The 21226-nt window shown below is 33.0% G+C and overlaps 1 protein-coding gene across 1 annotated transcript in view; it reads right to left on the reverse strand.

The window, feature by feature from the left end:
• Positions 1-21226, reverse strand: part of ADGRA3 (adhesion G protein-coupled receptor A3) — a 125020-nt gene that overhangs the window by 58969 nt on the left and 44825 nt on the right. Inside the window, exons 3-7 of the mRNA XM_031943068.1 lie at positions 15235-15306; positions 12566-12637; positions 10282-10353; positions 5325-5485; positions 4362-4575 (exon numbers count right to left, since the gene is read on the reverse strand). Of these exons, the coding sequence (XP_031798928.1) occupies positions 4362-4575; positions 5325-5485; positions 10282-10353; positions 12566-12637; positions 15235-15306 (591 nt within the window). The remainder of the gene's footprint in view (positions 1-4361; positions 4576-5324; positions 5486-10281; positions 10354-12565; positions 12638-15234; positions 15307-21226) is intronic.

A 21226-nucleotide genomic window follows, 5' to 3' on the forward strand; every position in this document is an offset into this window, starting at 1 on the left:
GTAGAAAGAGATGAAGAGATATAATTTCCAAAGACTACTAAAAGTACTTCACAAGATTGTAGATTAACTTTTTGTCTTTTTTAATATTTTGCTCTAAAGTATTATCAATGTATACATCTGCCTTAATACAAGGTAGGATTTATGTTTATTAATGCAAACTTCCCTATATCAGTTCTTTCTCTGGAGGTGGATAGCATTTTCCTTCATAAGTTTTTCATTGTTAATTTGAACATTCATATTATTCAGAATGGCTTAGATCTTCATAGTCATTCTTCAAACAATATGCTATTATGCTATACAATATTATCTTGGTTCTACTCACTTCATTCTGCATTATTTCGTGCATTATCTTTCCATGTTTTTTTTTCCCCTAAAATCAACCTGCTTATCATTTCTTACAGTACAACAGTATTCCATCACAGTCACCTACCACAACTTATTTGATCATTCCTCACCTTATAGGCATCCCTTCAATTTCTAGTTCTTTGCCACTACAAGGAAAACTGTAACAAATAAAGAACTTATAAGTGTTTTTCCATTTTTTTCTTGATCATCTTGGAAAGCAGATATTACTGGGTCAAAAGTCTTATACCCCATTAGGCATAAATCCAATTGCTCTCCAAAATGGTTAGATCAGTTCACAATTCCACCAAGAGTGAATTAGTGTCCTGATTTTTCCATATCCTCTCAAAGTTCTATTTTATAAGGAAAAAAGCACAACTTTAAAAAAAACAAAAACAAAAAACCCACTGCCAGTCCCTCCATTTAAACTATATATGTTCCAACTATGAAGCTCTAGCCAAAGAAACAGTATCCGTTTGGTAGCAATTTAATTGCTAAGTATCCTAATTGTATCCAGTATCTAATTATAAAGTATCTTAAAAGAAACAACCTCTAAACTATTAGAACTTTTAATTAGGAGAAAGTAACTATTAAAAAATCAAGCTTTTCACCCAAAAAGAAGTTTGAGATTCCATCTAGTCAACCTGCCAGGACCTGAGAACACAGACACTTCTATGAGTACGCACCCTTGTAGTCCAGTAACTATTCATAAAATGATATCAAAGATGATTAAGACAATAAAGCATTATTCATAAAATCCAAACGAATCTATTAGCCCATTGAAAACCAGAAGAAAGTTCTAGTCACACACAAAGATGGTCATTCCCTTGACCTTACTATCACCCATAAATGTACCATCTCTCTGTACAAGAATCTAACAACCTCTTCTCCAATCACAATCTATTGCGATTCCCTCTGCATTCCCTAACATTACCCTATTCTTCATTTGCAGTGTTGACCTCCAATTCCTTGACCCCTCCATTATCTACTATCTGTTTATGCTATACAACTTCAAATAGGCCCTTAGGGCTAGCAGCCAGTAACTTTATGTCAATAAATCTGACAATCTATGAGAAATAGGTGAATATTTACAAAACTATAAGTTTCCCGGATTAATAAAAGAGGAAGTTAAATATTTAAATAATCCCATTTTAGAAAAAGAAACTGAACAAGCCATCAATTAACTCCCTAAAAAAAATTCTCTAGGCCCAGATGGCTTTTTGAAGTGAATTCTCCCAAACATTTACAAAACAATTTTAAACCATTTGGAAAAACAGGTAAAGAAGTTCTACCAAATTCCTTCCATGACACAAAAAGCATAGACCAACATCTCACACTATAAACCAAGATAAAGTCAAAATGGGTACATGATTAAAACATCAAAGTGATAGCATAAGCAAATTAGAAGAGTAAGGGATAGCTTAATCAGATCCATCTATGGAGAAGGCAAGAATTTATGACCAAATAAGAGACAGAGAATCTTATAAAGTACAAAATGGATAAATTTGATTACATTAAATTAAAAATTTTTCCATCTGTCTCTTCCTTGTTCCCTCCCTTTGAGCTACCAAATTCTTTTCTGGTACTTCCCCCCTTCCTTACCTGAGGTTACATTTTCCCTATAAAGCTGCCCATGGTCTATACTATCTTTGCCAAACCTCTTTTGAGTTAGACCACCACATCATTCTGCTTCACAGTGTCTTTCTCTTTAACCCTCTTCCATACCTCATAGTGTATAATTATATGCTTTCCTAACACTATTTCATTTTTACTATTCCTGGTGCCTAATTTATCTCTTAATTTTATCTGTAACGTCTTTTCCTAAATAAATATCTCTTTTGACAAAGAAAAAAAGTTTTTGCATGCAAAATCAACACTATCAAGATAGAAGAAAAGCAAAAAGATGAAAAACAATCTTTACAGCAACTCTCTCTAAAAAAAAGTCTCATTTATGAAATATATAATTAAGTCAAATTTATAAGAATATAAGTCATTCCCCAATTGATAAATAGTCAGAGGGAATGAATAGGCAGTTTTCAGATGAAGAAATTAAGGTTTTCTATAGTTATATGAAAATGTTCCAAATCAATAAATACAAATTAAAACAATTCTGAGCTACCACCTCACACTTCTCAGGTTAGCTAATATGATAGAAAAGGAAAATGACAAAATGTTGGAGAAGATGTGGGAAAAATGGAATATTAATGCACTGTTGGCTTGTCTACCAACTAGACTAATCTAACCATTCTGGAAAACATTTGCAACTATACCCAAAGGGCAATCAAACTGTGCATATCCTTTGACCAGCAATACCACTATGAGATCTATTCTCCAAAGAGATTCTAAACAAAAAAAACAAAAAAACAAAAAAACAAAAACAAGCAAAAAAAAAATAAAACCTTGTGTGTTCAAAAATATCCATAATATCTCTTTATGTGAAAGAATTGGAAACTGAAGAAATGACCTTCAATTAACAATGGCTGAACAAGTTGTGGTATATGAATGCAATGAAATGTTAAATATGCTAGAAGAAAATTACAAGCAGGATGATTTTATAAAAAACCTGGAAAGACTTATATGAACTGCTGCTGAGTGAAGTGGGCAGAACCAGGAGCACATTGTACACAATACCAATACTGAGCAATAATTAACTAAGATTAATGATTTAGCTCTCCTCAGCAATACGGTGACTTAAGATAATTCCAAAAGATTCATGAAGGAAAATGCTGTCCACATCCCAGAGAAAAAAACATGGAGTCTGAATGCAGAGCAAACCATATGCTTTTCATTTTATTTTTGTTTTTCATGGCTTTTTCTTTTGTTCTGTTTCTTCATTCATACCATGACTAATGTAGAAAAATATATACATCACTACACATGTATGACCTATATCTGATTACTTGCTGTTTTGAGGAGGGGAGATGAGAGGAAGGGAAGGGAAAAAAAAAACAACTGGAACTCAAAACTTCATCTGGAAAAAACAAATAATCAATTCCGAAAGCTATCTTTATATGTAATTAGAAAAATATAATATTATTAACAAAAAAAAGGAAAAAAAATGAAGTGTGTGTACATGTCCATGTGTGCATGCACACACACACACACACAGCTATCAAAGGCAAAAGATCTAATTTAGGTTGCAACTACCTTAGAAGATTTATTTCTGCCAGTATTAATCCGATCTCTATCAAAACAGTGCAAAGGTAACTCTACCATGCAGCTTTATATCTATGATTTATGTATCCCGGATGAATAATGAATGTAGATGACTAGTACACAGTACCCTAAGGCCCCTGGTACCTGACATTCACCTTATTTATGTCTATTCTCTTTAATATGAATCAACTGAATACTGGTATAATCATCATCCCTTTAGGGTATTATACGTAGCATTAGGAGATTCAAAGTAATAAAAAAGTGCAGAAGGTCACAAAATAACGGTAGAGTTATACTGAAATTTGAAGAACTAAGCCTGCATGCCGACATATATGTGGTAGGTAATGCTATGGACCTATACAAATGTGACGACTATATCTGTTAAATTCTTACAGAAGGCTTTGCACAGTACTCTGATGAATTAGTCACTACATACACATAACCATTACAAATAGAATGGAAGGCTGGCCAATTCTTACATAGACAAATGTCCTGTTTCTAAGCCTTGTTTGCCAATTCATCCTGAGATTAAAAAGTTACATTTTCCTTAAGCCTAAACGTTTAAAATGACAAGAGGTCCCCAAAGCAGGAAATAAAAGTCTAGTAGCAGAAAACATTTAAAAATTGGATATCGAGTTTAAAAAAAATCAATTTCTAGAAAATTTAATCCAGTACAAAAACAAACAAAAAACTCACATTGGAAAAATGCTCCTTTTTAGAAAAGAGATCTGATATAACTAACATGAGATTGACAAATAGCTGAACTAATTAAGATACAAATATCAGTTGAAATTCCAACAACATAAGCAAAAATATAAATATGATGTACAAAAATAATGAGTTCCTTAAAAAAAAAAAATTACCTTGCAATCAATGAGCAGTTGTGAATCATGTTCTTTTCAACAAAGATACCTTGAGATTCATTAGTTTCAACTATTCTTCCATCCTGGTACCACAATACCTGCATGTCCTGATCAATATAAGAAGCCATACATTGAAAGGGAAGGCTGTCCCCTTCAAAAACAACCTGACGATGAGATGGAGTCATGTAGAAAGATGGCAATTCAAGAGGAGGATCTAGAATCATTTGGGGGGAAAATGTAGTAAGCTAATAATGCTACAAAGAAAAACTAAACTGAAAAGTTACAGAAAAACTAAACAAAATCAAATAAATATAAAAACAGATCACCAACACAATGACAGTATCAGTAAATCCATTGTTGAATAAGTAGTATCCCTTTCATAGGACAAATGAAAAAAGAGTTGACTAAGTTTCAAAAACAAAAACAAAGAACAAACAAACAAAAAAAACCCTTATTTCATGCTGAGCTATCACCTTTAGAATTGACTCGAGTACATATCACATAAGGACACTAGTAAGTCCCTTTTACTGAATTACAGTAGTGTTCTACCAGCTACATCTTCATTAACACCTAAAGAAATTGAATAATTAGCTGATGTGAAAGTTACATATTGTTTTACTTTAAAATCGCATTACTATTCATTAGTCATTACTGCTAACTGACAGAAAACACTGGATAATACACTACAATTTTAAATTAGCTTTCACTAAACAAGAAACTGTTAATATTAAACTAGATTAAAATTTGAGTGAAAAGCTCCCTTTAGGCAAAAAACTCTTATGAAACATTTACATTTTAAGAACCTCAGCTGAAAACAGGATGAATTTTATCATGTTTAAGTATTCCTAGAAAAGCTCATGCACAGCAATGGGATATGAGAAAGTCAAACAGAATGTCCAGAATATATCTGACAGAAAGCCAAAGTGTGAGAATTTACAAGTATTTATTTCATTTCTTCCTTACCGCATGTCAGCAGTTCCTGTTTAACGCCTGTAACTGGCTGAGCCTGAAGGGATTTTGGGTAAGCGCACCGGGTTTCCCGCACAGTGATATTTCTCTCTTTTACCCACCGATGCATCCACAAGATATTGCAATCACACAAAAGGTACTCAGTTTGAAATTCTCTAAAGTATGCAAGATAAAAATCACAATTACTGAAAGTGAGTAAGTTGTATCATTATTCATATGAAAATATTTTCTTTCTCACTGAAGTCCCCTCTAAGGCTTGTCTCTTTGACCATCAGATGCCCATGCAGTGGAACCTTTTAAAAAACTTTTTCAATTATTTTGGCCATAGATTGCTTCATTCTTCCTTAGACAGCCCAGCACCTAGCATAGTGCCTAACACAAAATGTGTGCTTTAAAAGTGCTTGTTGATGACTGGTATGGATCTCTCTCTGAACATCAAGAGAATTTAAATTCGATGTCACTAACTTTGGAAATTAAAATATGCTACCTTATCTTAATACCTCATGATTTTCTTTCTTATTTTTTTTCTTTAACTAATTAGAAAAAGTTACACTGTTATGGAAGGAACCATGCTTATAGTTTTTTGTAAGCCCCTCTTCCCCCCCATATCAACCATAACATACCAAGAATATTTCTTGCTTTTACTTTTTGCTTCATTATGCCATTTTTCTGATATTGAACTAATTCCCCATGCTTGATATAAACCTGTGTTTAGTCATAAGGAATCATAACTGTAATGTATTACTATATTCTATTAATATTGAATATGTTCATATCTATATTCATTAGGAAATGATTTATATTTTTCTTTTTTAATGATATTTTGCTAGATTTGAAAATCAACCTCATATTTAATTCCTAAAAGGTACTGGGTAATATTTTCATATTTCTCTGTATTTGTAAATAATCTACTTAATAAAGGGTGGGTTTTTTTTGGGGGGGGCGGTTTGGTTTTTTTTGCAGAAAGTTTGGAAGAATAGTCATTAATCCTTCTGAGTCTGGTATTTTTTTCACAAGGTAAAATGTTAATGATTGATCATTTCTTATTCTGATAAGAGTCAATTTAAATGAATAATTTTGGGCTGTTTCTTTTTGTTTTGCCTTAGTCAGATTAAGGCTCATCTTTTGGCATATATTGGCTCTGTGATTATGGAAAAGTCATTCGGTTATAAGACAGTTCCTTAGGGCATCAGGAAGTTAAGTTGCAGTGTAGGTAATTATCTCTAGAGAGCATTTTCTCTCTAAGAATTTCATGTCAGTAAAATAACAGATTTAGTCCATGAGGGAAAAATATTTCTTTTAAATTCTCTAATTTTTTCCTGTTTTATGTAACATTGCCTACTAACATTCAGAATTTTATTTTTGTTGTAAAAAGTTAGGAATTTAGTTGCACTCTCTGCTTTTTTGACTATATTTAATATAGCTTTGCCAAATTTATTATCTTTTTTTAAACTTCTTTTTTTAATCAGTTCAAATGATCTTCTATTTACTGTTCTATTTCTCTAGAAAAATCTCCTGAATTCTTAAGAATGATATTGGCAGATTAAAACAAAGTAAAAAATCTGCCTCACACTTCTCATGAAGGAATTTAAAATTAGGGAATATTTAACTTGATCACATAGCTTTATGTGATAGCAGACAACTTCAATTAGGCTTTAATAGGAGTTAAAATATCTTATTAGTAGGAGTTAAAATATAATTAGTAATCACATCAAATATCACTTGATCAGAAACCAGGTGAAAAGGGGAACAATCAAAACCTGAGGATAAAAATAAAAGTAGGATTCTAGTCTGAGTAAACTCCCATCTCATTCGTAGCTTTCATCTTTCCTCCTGATCTTGCTGCCACTGGTTTCAAACTTGGAAAACTTTTTTCTGTTTTAGATAAAGGATACTTTCCACATTCCTGTTAATTTTTTTTTAAAGAAGAAAAACTATCATTTTCCAAACTAGATTAGCATTTGCTTGCTTTCAACTTTCAAAGGCTTCCTCTGACTGAAGAAAGTGACCTACAAGGAATGTTCTTATTCTTGAAGCCTTTTTCTATGATGAGAACAGTGGAGACAATTACTGACAGCAATTTTAATTTTAAAAATAGCTAGTCATCAAAATTTCTTTATTGAAATTCACTACAAGAATAAGATTTCTTACATGTTCCATCTATGATGAAAGAAAGCTATTTGAATAACCAACTTATATATACATGAAAATTAAGGTTTTTTAAAAAACTTAACATATTTGATGGAATTTTTTTTTTAAACCAGTCCAAACTTATTATAACGCTTTATCATCTTCTAGTGTGGAAATTTCCCTTTGAAGAATACAAGTATGAAATACATGATAAAACTTGGAAAATAATTATGATCAGAAAAAATTTTAACAGCAAATTAATAAAATTCTAAGTAGTACAGAATGTATAGGGAATGGAATAGATTAACTGTGGTTTTTATGTTTGTTTGCTTGCAAGTAAAAAGGTTACCCAGGTCCAGTTTGAATTAATGGAGTTGTGCTTGGAAGGGGAAAAAAAAACACGATTCAATTACATAGTAGGCTACAGCTCCACAGAACTGCTGTCACATCTGTACAATGTGAGCTGATGAAGAAACTATATTAAAGAAGCATTCTATCGAAAAAAATAATAAAATTCATCTGGAAGAACAAAAAGTCAAGAATTTCAAGGGAATTAATGAAAAAAAATGCAAATGAAGATAGCTTAGCTGTACCAGACCTAACAATATAATTTAAAACAGCGGTCATCAAAATCATTTGGTATTGGCAAGAAATACAGTAGGAGATCAATGGAATAGGCTAGGTCCACAAGTCACAATAGTCAATGACTCTAGTAATTTAGTGTTTGACAAAGCCAAAGACTCCAGCTTCTGAGATGAGAAATCATTATTTGAAAAAAATTGTTGGGAAAATTGGGAAAAAGTATGACAAAAACTAGGCACTGACCAACACCTAACCCTATATTAAGATAAGGTCAAAATGGATTCATGATTTAGACACAAAGGATGATACTGTAAGAAAATTAAGAGAATAAGGCATAGTCTATCTCTCAGATCTGTGGAGAAGGAAGAAATTTATGGCCAAAGAAGAACTACAACATTATGAAATGCAAAAATAGAAAATTTTTGATTATATTAAATTTAAAAGGTTTTGTACAAATAAAACCAATGTAACCACGATTAGAAGAGAAGCAGAAAACTGGGAAAACACTTTTATAACCAAGGGCTCTGGATAAAGGCCTAATTTCTAAAATATGTAGAGAACTGACTCAAATTTGTAAGAATACAAGCCATTTTTCAATTGATAAATCATCAAAGGACATGAACAGATAATTTTGAGATGAAGAAATTTTGACCATTTCTAGTCAAAAATGCTCTAAACCACTTCTGATTGGAGAAATACAAATTAAGACAAGCCTGAGGTATCACTACATAACACATCTATGAGATTGGCTAAAATGACAGGAAAAGATAATGATAAATGTTGGAAGGTATATGTGAAAACTGGGATACTAATACATTGTTGTTGGAGTTGAGAACTGATCCAACCATTCTGGAGAGCAACTCAGAACTATATCCCAAAAGTTATCCAAACTCTTGCATACCCTTTGATCCAGCAGTGTTTTTACTGGGTCTGTATCCTAAAGAGATCATAAAAAAGGGAAAAGGAGCCATTTGTGCAAAACTGTGCAAAAACACGTGCAAAAGCTATTTTTGTACTGGCAAGGAACTGAAAAGTGAGTCGAAACCTGTAAGTTGTGGAATGGCTGAATAAGTTATGGTATGTGAATATTCCATAAGAAACGATCAGCAGGATGATTTCAGAAAAACCTGGAGAGACTTACATGAACTGATGCTAAGTGAAGTGAGTAGAACCAAAAAAACATTTTACACAGCAACAAGATTATGTGATGATCAACTCTGATGGACATGGCTCTTTTCAACAATGAGGTGATACAAGACTCTTCTAATGGACTTGTGATGGAGAGAGGCATCAGAACCCAGAGAGAGGACTGTGGGGACTGAATGTGGATCACAACACAGTATTTTCACCTTTTTTTGTTGTTGTTGTTATTGGCTTGCTTTTTGCTTTCTCATTTTTTTTTCTTTTTGATCTGATTTTTCTATAAATGTGGAAATATGTACAGAAGAATTGAACAGGTTTAACATACATTGGGTTACTTCTGTCAAGGGGAGGGGAGTAGGGAGAAAGAGAAGGAGAAAAATTTCGAATACAAGCTTTTGCAAGGGTGAATGTTGAAAACTATCTCTGCATGGATTTTGAAAATAAAAAGCTATTATTTTAAGAAAGCATTCTAAAATATCTTTAGGGTTTTGGTATTCAATTAGGATAAACAAAATTAAAATCCAAAAGCATAAAATGTCCTTAAACAACTAATATTATGAATTAAAGTTTGCTGTTGAGAAAGTACATAAAACCAAAGGAAAATCATCTATTTATGAAAAAGTCAAAGAAAAGAGTATGACACCAAGTATTATGATCAAAAACATGCTGGTTTATAAGACATTTGGAAAAACTGAAATTTACCAGGAGTCATTTAAAGGATATAAATACTTGTTTTATTTGTAGACAGGAATGGTATATACTATATATGGTTTAGAAAACTACTGTTTTTTTACTTATGAAAAATTTCAACATTATAAAAGGGCAACTAGGTGGGACAGTGGAAATAGCACCAGGCTTTTGGCCAAGAAGACCTGAGTTCAAATCCAGCCTCAGACACTTCCCTGGGCTTAAATTTAACCCTCAGTTAAATTGCCTCAATTTTTTCATCTGTAAAACAAGTTAGAGAAGGAAATGGCAAATCATTTCAGTATCTCTGCTAAGAAAATCAACTAAAATCAGGAAGGGTCAGACACTTCAAAAAATGAATCGAATGGCCTAATTTTCTTAATTTAATTAATAAAAAAAATTTACTTACAAAGACCGTAAGGAGCCAAGATAATCAAAAGTTCCTTGTGCTAATGAAGAAAACAAATTTCCTGAAAGATTTCTGCATGAAAAAAAAAGAAATTTCTTGTCATTTCAAATAAATATTTACTTAGATGCCATTTTTACAGAACTTCACTCCCCATTTTAAAAGTACAAATAGCATAATCGTCATATTATCATAAGTGTGCCAATGTGGCACACTGGAATAGCACATTGAATGTAGAGTCAGATGACATGAATTTTAATCTGTGTTTTTCAATTTATTGCCTATATATAACTTTGGGAAAAATAATCTCCCAAGGCCTCAGTTCCCTTATCTGGGGCAATGAGGCACCGCCCTAGTGCACAGAGCACCAGGCATGGACTCAGGAAGCCTCATCAACCCTAGTTCCAATCTGGCCTTAGACATTCACTAGCCTGATGCTGGGCAAAGCACTTAACTCGATTTGCCATGAGCTGGAAGACTGACAAACTACTCCAAGATGAACTCCAAATGGGATCACAAAGAATACATTATAACTGAAACACCTACAAAAAGGAATGGGCCAGTCTAGATGACTTTTCAGGACCTTTTCCAGCTCCAATTTTAATATCTTGTGAGTTTTATAAAATTAGGTCTCTAGTTTTACAGAGAGATCCTTTTAAGTTTTATTTATTTTAGGTTTAAATAAGTTATGCATTAGAAATTTAACTAAATGGTTCTTAACAGTTTCAAACTATTATAGCTAGGGAAAAAAATTTACCTTTTTGTTCTAAGAAAACTTGTTATAAATACATAATATACTAGGAGCTAACGGAGATAGGGGAAAAAAGGACAAGATCTAGAGCCTTTTAATGTAATGAAGCATTAATCTAATGCTAAATGAGACTTTTTAAAAATCAGTCTTCAGATAACCTTTTCTGTGCCCTGTTGGAAGGGATTTTAGATATTCAAGAATCACAGGATCACAATTTTTAAGCTGAAAATTGCCTTATAGGACCAGCTCTCTCATTATGCAGATAAGGAAATTGAGGTCCACATATTTGATGTAACTGACCCCAAGTCAACAATAATGGAATAGGCAAAATTAGTTCTCTAATTTCCAAATCCTGGAATCTTTCCACTGTACCATGCTGCTTCAGTTATTAATAAAACAAACAGTCAAAAGTATATAACAACTCAAAAATAAAATTAAAACAGGAAATGCTTAAAACTTACTTCCCACTTGAGTGTTAATATCTGAGAAAACATTTTCTTGCATAAAGTCTTAAAAGTTAAAATAGAAAAATATACCATTCTTTAGCTTAAAAAACTATTGAGATTATTTCTGATATAATATATAATAAATAAATACAATTAATTCAATCAATATCAAAAAGAACAAAAAGAACAACAGTCCAACAAAATGGATTTTTGCTATATACTTGTTCAAAAACTAAATGGTATTAATGATTAATTTTATATTAAAAAGATATATTGAAAAGAATATAATTTTCCTAAATAATTAATACAGCTAGATAGTAAAACAACTTTTTCCTAAATTAAAAAGAAGGCTCCAACTTCCTCAAATTCAGTATTATTTCTAATAGTTTTATTTCTGGAAGAAGAGTAAGGAAAAAAGGAAGGGGCAGAGGGAAGAAGGGAGGAAAGGAGGCTGGCTTTTAAGTATCCATTATGTACAAAAAACTGTGTTAAATATTTTTCAATATTGTCTCATTTCATCTTCACAACAAACCTGTTGCTGTTACCTTCATTTTCCAGATGAGGAAACTGAAGGAGACAAAGGTTAAGCGACTTGGCTAGGATGACCCAACTAGCAAATATCTGAATCCATAACTGGATTCCAGCCTAGAGCTGTCACTACTGTGACCCTCAACAGTTGACTAGTACAAGTAGCAACAGTTAAGAGCTGCAAATGTATAGTATTTTACCAATGGACAAAGTCTCACTGAATAAGGAAGCACAAATTAAGGCAATGTGAAGATCAATCAATGGCTGAGTATTTGTTAAAGCACCTACCAGGAAAGATACAAGGACAAAGCATTGAAGACTAGCTTCTCTTGAAAAGCTTATATTTTATTCTATATTTATACATAAATACAAGAGTAAAAAACGAGGTTAGTTTTAAACTATCTTTGCTCTCAAAGAATATAAATCTAGATTACCAGCTTTTTGAGGCAACAGTCATCTCCCGTTCTACTGCAACCCACAGTACAGAGCTGATGCTTAACAAATTATCAAGAAAACATTTCATTACATTTTAATATTTTAGAGAAAGAAAAGGCATACTTACAATCTAACAAGATTTGTGAGTCCTCTAAATATATCTGCATTCAAACATCCTATTCTGTTGTTGGTCAAATCCCTAAGAAAGAAATAAAAAAGTTTATTCCCCTCCCTATAAATGTTCAACATCTGATTTTTCAGTTTGGTTTCAGTTAGATTAGCTAATGCTCACCTTTCAGTAGAAGAAAGCACAGATGTACAGTACTGTTTATTTTCAGTATAGTCAGCCAATAAACAAGGCCGGCTCCCTCTCCATTTCCCCAAGCTGCCTCTTCTCAGGTCTAAAGTTTGAATAAAATGTCAGGGGCATCTCACCAGCAGCCAGGGGCTCAGAAAAGATTTCACAAAGAAAATGACACAGGAGCAGTCTTAAATCAGAGATCCAAAGAGGTGGAACAGAGAAGAGAGACTCAAGCCCCACTGTCAGTGGTCATCTATATAAATGGGAAATGAGATATCCGGAAGAATCGCTTAAGGCCAGAGAAGCACATTCATCCAGACTACCTGTCCACGGGGATACTGCAGGTGGGAGAAGGGAACACAGACACATAGCTATTCTCCAAAAGCCCACTGGGAAAACTTTTGAGAGTTTAAGTCATTTGCTCAAAAATTGCACAGCTGGTAAGCATCAGGCCCAAAATGTGAGCCAACTAACCCACCTCCTGAATAATACTTCTGCTTTACTAGCTTTCTCTACCCTCCCATTGTTTCATACTCCTTTTCTTTAGCTTTCATTTAACTTCACAAATGAAGGTGGAATGAGGAGATCTAGAGGTTCCCCTTTTAGATTAAATTCTTAATGGCGTCTTACACAATGAAAGATTACTCATGCCAATATGCTAAATGAGCTTTTTAACTGGATAAGTGAGAGAGGAGACCCAGACAATCGAGGGTGATGGGGGGGGAAAATGTGAGCAGTATGAAAAAGTGGTTGAAGGAGGATTATTTATTAAATGCTATTAGGACTTTTAAGCCAATTCATGAAAATTCTGAAACATATTACTTTCTATGTCGGTGTCATCAGCTTAAAACAACTGCAATTTTGATCACCGTGGCAAAAAAAAAAATAAATTGATATAATTTATCTCCTATCTCCTAAATAAGTAATCTGAAGGTATTTCCATTATTTATTTCTAACATTGTCTAAATATAATTATTTTAATATGACATTTCTGTTATTTATTTATTTTTTAAATAGCCACTGTAATCACTGTGATTTGTGATCTCTGATTTCATCCGAGTGGAGGGTAGAGGGAAATGAAGAAAGACAAGAAGATCGATAAATCCCACTGAGGTGCCTAAAGCAGAGTGACTCATTCATATAGTGGAAATCACAGGTTAGATCTGAATTAAAGTTTTCCTGACTCCATGTCCTATATGTCATCCACTATACAACACTATTTATAGTCTATACTATCCTCTTGTCATTCTGATCATTTTTTATACATCTGTCACTTTTGACAAATTTACAAAATTTCTGCCCTTCTATGAAAATTTTTGACTAAACATTCCACTGTTTCCTTCTCTTTGAAATACTTAGCTAAAAAGTCAGCAAAGATAATTTTAATTTCTGCTTTTAATTATGCCATTTTCAAAATATTTTAGGTCCTCTCTCTATATATATACCCATATATATTACTATGTATAAAGAAGTGTGTGTGTATGTGTGTGTGTGTATATATATATATATATATATATATATATATATATATATATATATATATATATATATAAATAGAGAGAGAGATTGCCAAATTCTAGTGTCTTTTAGCTGGTAAAGTACTAGATAACAAATCCTTCTTTTTATTTTCAAATAAAATCTCAAATGTCTTCTTCAGCTGGCTTAACTGCCTATATATCAGGTGACAATGTTAGAGTTAGAAAAGGGTTTTAATTAGTTGTTGGCTATGGAACCAACTATTACTTTAAATTACAGTAATAGTAAGCCAATCTCCCTATTCCTCTCTTCTTCAAGGAATTTCAACATTCTCTAAATTCTATTTTTAAAAAATGCAAAGTTAACCTTAAATGGGAATATAAATTAACTGATTATGAGAAAATACATCTACTATTATGTTATTAAAATCATTTTTTTAAAAGCTTATGAACAGACATTAAATACAGGTAATCAAAATGTTCAGGTCATCACAAACAGCAACAAAAACTGTACTGGCTATTTTACAAAGCCTAAGCAATTGGGACTACAAAATAAGCAAGAAATCACTAATATATACTGAACACTAAAAGTATACAAATAATACTATAAATAAATGAATGTAAATAGATTTAACTAGGTAGTAATTAAGTAGAAAAAGAAATAATTTTTTTAAATGATAGCAAATACTATTAAAAGTAAACACCCTCCTACCTACCCTAAGAAATCCTAAGAATATACTAGGCTATATTAAACGCTAATATAAATAAAAACAGTAGTCACACAAATAGTCTCATGTTCAATACTTAGTAAATTTCATGATAATACATCTATACCAGTAAGCACTGAGCAGAATAAATGAATAAATTTAAAATCTTCTACCAATCACTGAGGTTAAAGATTAGTAATATGGTTATTGGCAACTCTTTTTAACATTTATTAGAACATTCATATAACTATTCCAAGTGGTAAAACAGCTATTTGTTTCAATTCAAATTAATGTCATAGGATCAAATACTTACAATTTTTTTAAAGAGGAAAGCCCCCAAAAAGCACCTGGATCTATAGTACTAATAAGATTGTTTCTCAGGTCCCTGTTAGAAAACAAACAAACAAAAAAGATATTAACATATGAAAACTATAGAAAAATATACTTTCTAATCCATTAAAAATATGTTGAGGTATTTTCTCTAAATTATGTTTTATTTATATAAAAGCATGCATGTGTACTCTGAGCTATGGTAAGAAAAACTAACCAATGAACTCTTAATTTACAAGAAAACAGTTATCATTATGGTTTTTCTGACTTTTTAAAAATGTATTTTAAAAATCATGAACTCAAGAGCTTGGGAGGAAAAGAAAACACCAGAATTCACCTATTCCAGGGTTCTCAAAATGACTCAAAGAATGAATAATAGTTTCTCACCCCACCTTATCATTTGAAAATGTAAACTCAAAATTTCTCTGTTCTACTAACTGTGCTGCCATCACCTTCACTTTATGCTTGGATTACTGTAATAGTTTCCAAGATGTTTCCCCAAATGCTCTTGTTCCAACTTGTAAATCACAGCCAGCATTACTCTGGTCACATCCTTTCTCCTGCTATCTCCACTCTGCCTACAAGATAAAAGTCTTGAGTATGGCACTCAATACCCAGACTTGATAAAGAAGAGCACACTAGATCTGTCAGAGGAGTTAGGCTTAAACCAATCTCTACTATTTACTACCTGGATTACCTCTCTCATTCTCAGTTTTCTTATCTTAAAAATAAAAAAGAATAAAGGGAAGAATGATCTAAGTTCTATGGAAATCTAACACCTAAAAATCTCTTTTAGCTTAAAGGAAAATTGTATTCTCTCTATTACCAGAACATACTTTCACTTTGCCTATGTTCTTTTTCTTTTCTCATTTCCTCTGCTTCAACTATCTTCTTCATTCTTCTCCATCTTGACAAATTCAAACTAATCTTTAAGTTGTAATTCAAACTCCAATCTCCTCTGTTAATTTTGATGCCAAAGATTTACTAAATGCAGGATGTTATACTATTTCCTGCCAATTTTTAGATTTCTCACTTTTTTTCTTCTTAATCTCAATGATAATTCTTATCTATAGAATTTATTTGGTAATTCTTTATTGCCTTATATCACTAATTATTAACATAGCTATTATCTTTTCCCCAACAGAATGTATGAGATTATTCTACTTTATGCTCGTTTTTGCACAGTACCTTACACATGACAAGAGCCCACAAATTATCTCATTAGTATTCTAATTGATGATTAATATGGCAAGAACACTAAATAAGATCAAATATACATACACATTCCTAACAAAATAGTCTTTGCATTTCAAATTTATGATTACCCACAAAAACTATGGCACTAATTTCTCCACACTAAATATAAATGTTGTACTTGCTTATTTGTAATAAGAAACTTGATATACCTTATAGCAGAGAAACCATGACACTCATTCTAACTTTTAATTTTATATAAATGAATCCTAGAAGAAATAATTCTTGCTGTTACATAGATTAAAAACATAATTCATTCAAATTCCTCAAAATAAGGGCAGGCTTATGCTAAAGTATTTAGACCTTAATTTTACCCTGATTATTTCTCCAACAACTTCCTCCAAACCATTAAACTTTTTCAGATTTCATTAAAAATGTAACCAATTAGGATAAAATTAACACATTATAATATAATACCTGCAATGACTTAAAAAAGCATTAATGAATCTTTTTTTTTTTTTTTTTAATGTAAGAAAGTGGTTTATTGTCTGGTTAGTTTGGGCTCAGTGAGGGAAAACATAAAGATTTCCCTTTGTAACATCTCATTTACATATACTTGTTTATTTTTGTATATTTCAAAATGATTTCATTAAAAATCTCTTCATTTCCTATATTCTCCAGGGACGGGAGAAAAAAAATAAAAACTACTAATCTGATTGGGACTGAATTTCACTTTCCCAATAAAGGTAATAAAATCATCCTCCAGGTTTAATTAGTTGCAGGAACTAAGGTTCACATTTTTATCACAGTTTCTTGATCACCTAAGTCATAAAATCCCAGGGCAGGAAGAGTCGGCTTTCTTCAGGCTTGACAGAATTCCCAATGTGGCACAGAAGTCCACCATCATGGAAAATGTAGGGTAAAGGGAGAGCTGCACTCAAATGAAACAAAGCTGAGTCTTTTTGTCCATTTCTAAACTAAGTCAGGTCCAGTCTAGAACTTCTTCCATGAGGGGTGAAGGATGGGGATGAATTGTGGGGAGGGAAAGAGCAGGAAGAAACAAATATAAAATAATGATATTTTGTTTCATAATCCATAGCCAGATGAACTGCTGAGTAGTATACAGGGTATCTGAACTGCAGGAATTAAATGCCATTATACACTTCTCATCTATTTTTAATGTACTCTTCATTACCCAAATTAATGTTTCAATTTATGTTCAGCCATTTTTTCACAAATTTGAGATAGAAATAGTCCTAAGGTAAAAAAAAAAAAAAAAAAAAGTATGTTTTATTTACTGATTTAAAAAAATAATTATTTTTTTTATTTTTTAAAAAATGAACTTATCCTTACTATATGCTGTAGGCATAAGCATAAGATAAACTATTTGCAAGAATTTTTAAGTGAACAAAGCATCTACTACGTATCACATACTGTGCTGAGTCCCTGGGATACAAAGAAATGCAAAAACAGTTCTTATGCTGAAGATGCTTACCACTGAATGGAGAAAACAGCCCATGAAAACTATGCAAAAGCAAAGACAGAAGGAAATGAACAAAAATCACAGAGAGGAAGGCAATAACATTAAGGAGAATCAGGAAATTCTTATAAAAGATGGAATTTTTATCTAGGACTTAAAGGAACCCACATTACAGGGATGAAAAGGGAAAGAATTCCAGGAATGAGAATCAGCCAATGAAAATGGAGTCTCCTAATCAAGGAAAAACAAGAACATCTATTTCATTGGAGGGCAGATTATGTGGATAGGAATGATGTATAAGAAACCTTCAAGGGTAGAAAGCGACCAGCAAAATAAAGGATTTTTGTCTTTGATCCTGAAGGTAAATAGGGGGCCACAAGAGTTCACTGAATATGAAGGTGAAAAAGTAGGGAAAGGACAAAAGTAGGGAGGGACTTAGAGAGGCCAGCCAAAAGGCTATAAATAGTCTGGACACGAGATCAAGAGAGCTCGCACGGGTGCTGGTGGCTGTCAGAGAAGAGAAAGGTGAGAGACAGAGAGGGACACAGAAAGCTGTCTATATGGAGACAGATGGTGCGATGTCTGTGATTTGGAGGTCATCAGAGCTGCACATCTTCCCAATGCCTATGTTTTCTAAGCTCCATCTAGCTATACCCATATCAGTATTGAGCTATAGATACATCTGTAGAATAAGAAACCAGGAAAACTACAAGTCTGATCTCCAAGCCATTCTTCTACTATCTAGCACCTAAATACCCCAAATTCTTTACCCAAACTTCAAGATTTTAAGGATATAACCCATGTCTGCTCTAGCACACCAGCTTCCCTAGAAGAGAAGCCCTAAAATTGCCCCCTACTTCCTGGCCAGGTGTGGATGAATCAACACACCCTCTTCTTCCTCCCAATTTTTGCAGTCCTTAGGAACTTCACTGACGCTTTGGAAAGCCATGTCACCTCCACTAAGAAGCCTAACCCTTGCTGACATGAAGTCAAGATTCTGAAGTACTCGCCATTTCTAATTAATATTTGTAAAGTGCTTAGTACAGTGCCTGGCACACAATAGGTGCTTATTAGTTACTTATCCACCTTTTCCCTCTTCCTTTTTTAGCAAGCAGCTGCCTCTCCCCTTTTCTCTCTGCCTGTGCCTCTCTCTGTGTGTCTATCTTTGTCTGTCTCTTTGTCTCTCTCTGTTTCTCTGTGTGTGTGTCTTGAGGCTGCTGTTGTTTGACTCTAGAATGAATTAACAAAAGCAGATAGATAATGAAATGTTAAAATTTAGTATATGGATTCTTTTTTTTTGTTGTTTAATTTTTTTTTTAATTAAAGCTTTTTATTTACAAAACATATGCATGGGTAATTTTTCAACACTGACCCTTGCAAAATCTTCTGTTCCAAATTTTTGCCTCCTTCCCCCCATCCCCACCCCAGCTGACATGTAGTCCAATACATGTTAAATATGTTAAAATATATGTTAAATCCAATATATGTATATATATATTTATACAGTTATCTTGCTGCATAAGAAAAACTGGATCAAGAAGGGAAAAAAAAGAACTAAGAAAGAAAACAAAATGTAAGCTCAGCTTCCACAGGCCTTTCTCTGGGTTTAGATGGCTCTCTTCATCACTGAACAAGTGGAATTGGTTTGAATCAAGTTACTGTTGAAGAAAGCCATGTCCAACAGAACTGATCATCATATAGTATTGTTGTTAAAATGTATAATGATCTCCTGGTCCTGCTCATTTCACTCAGCATAAGTTCCTGTAAGTCTCTCCAGGCCTTTCTGAAATCATCCTGCTGTCGTTTCTTGCAGAACAATAATATCTATGATATTCAAATACCATAACTTTTTCAGCCACTCTCCAATTGATGGGCATCCACTCAGTTTCCAGTTTCTGGCCACTGTCAAGAGGGCTGCCACAAACATTTTTGCACATGTGGATTCCTTTCCCTCCATTAAGATCTCTTTAGGATATAATCCCAGTAAAAACACTGCTGGAAGAAAGGGTATTATATGGATTCTTAAGTGTTAATAATCAGGGGGAGACAGAAACTAGAACTTCTCTGCAGAATGTGAGCCGAGTTTAGAATCACAGGCATAATTTGGATCATTTCAAGTAAGAGGGATATACAAGCCAGCTGAGAACATACTAATACAAACCCAGACAGGAAAACAGCATCTTTGTAGAAAAGAGCAAATGGCACATAATGAAGGCAATCATGTGGGTTCTTTCAGAGTGACAGTAAGAAAGCTTGGGTAGTTAGGGAGTTAGTGGGTAAAGCACCAAGACTGAAGTCAGGAGAGACCAGAATTCAAATCCAGCCTCAGAAGTCCCACTAGCTGGGTAACCTTACGCAAGTCCTTTAGCCCCATTTAGTTCAATTTTCTCCCTTGTAAAATGAGCTGAAGAAGGAAATACAAACGACTCAGTACCTCTTCCAAGAAAATCCTAAATGAGATCACAAAGAGGTGGTCACGATTGAAACAACTGAACAACAAAAAGTAAGGGTGGAGTAAGAAGCCCTTTTTTTTTTTTTTTTTTTTTTTTTTAAAACTCAAACTGGCAAAGGCCATATGGCCCAGCCAATAAAATGTCTAACTTGGAGTCATAAAGGCCTAAAATGCAACAGTGCCTCTGCTATTTCCTAACTGAGCTACTGAGGGCAAACCACTTAATCTCCTTCAATTTTCTTATCATGAAGACAGATACCTAGAACATCAATTTTGTGAAGCTCAGAAGAACTTATATGTGCACATATTACCTACCTCCTCTTTCCTTGAGAGGAGGGCTGTTTCATTTAAAATTCCCAGCACTAAACATATAGTAAGTATTTTAAAAGTTTGTCAATCAACAGCAAAGAAAAACACGAGTTCAAAAAAATCAGACACGAGCTTAGATTCAGTATGATAGGAAAGATTATGAAGGTTTCTGAAGAGGAAATAGCAATAACAGTACTTAAGGAAGATTAATATGGTAACAGATCACTGAATAAAATGAAGCAAAGAGGCTTGAATCAGAAAGTTAAAGTAGGAGGAAACACAGACAACTAAATACTCTTGGACTTTTCATCTTTAATGAGGAATGAGTGGCTTAAGCCTAAATTCATTTTTTTTTTCAGATCAGCTATTAAAAACTAAATTAAGAAGATAATGGCCTACTAAAGATCACAATCTAGTTATTCTGAGACAATTTAAGAATTTGGAAATTTTTAAGTCTCTCTGGAATCCTATAATTCCTTAAGCCCAGGATTTAACCACATTTTACTGACAAGTAAAGTCGGGTCTGAAGGAGATCGTGGC

Source organism: Sarcophilus harrisii, chromosome 6 (assembly GCF_902635505.1).
Source record: "Sarcophilus harrisii chromosome 6, mSarHar1.11, whole genome shotgun sequence".
In the NCBI taxonomy this organism is placed as follows: Eukaryota; Metazoa; Chordata; class Mammalia; order Dasyuromorphia; family Dasyuridae; genus Sarcophilus; species Sarcophilus harrisii.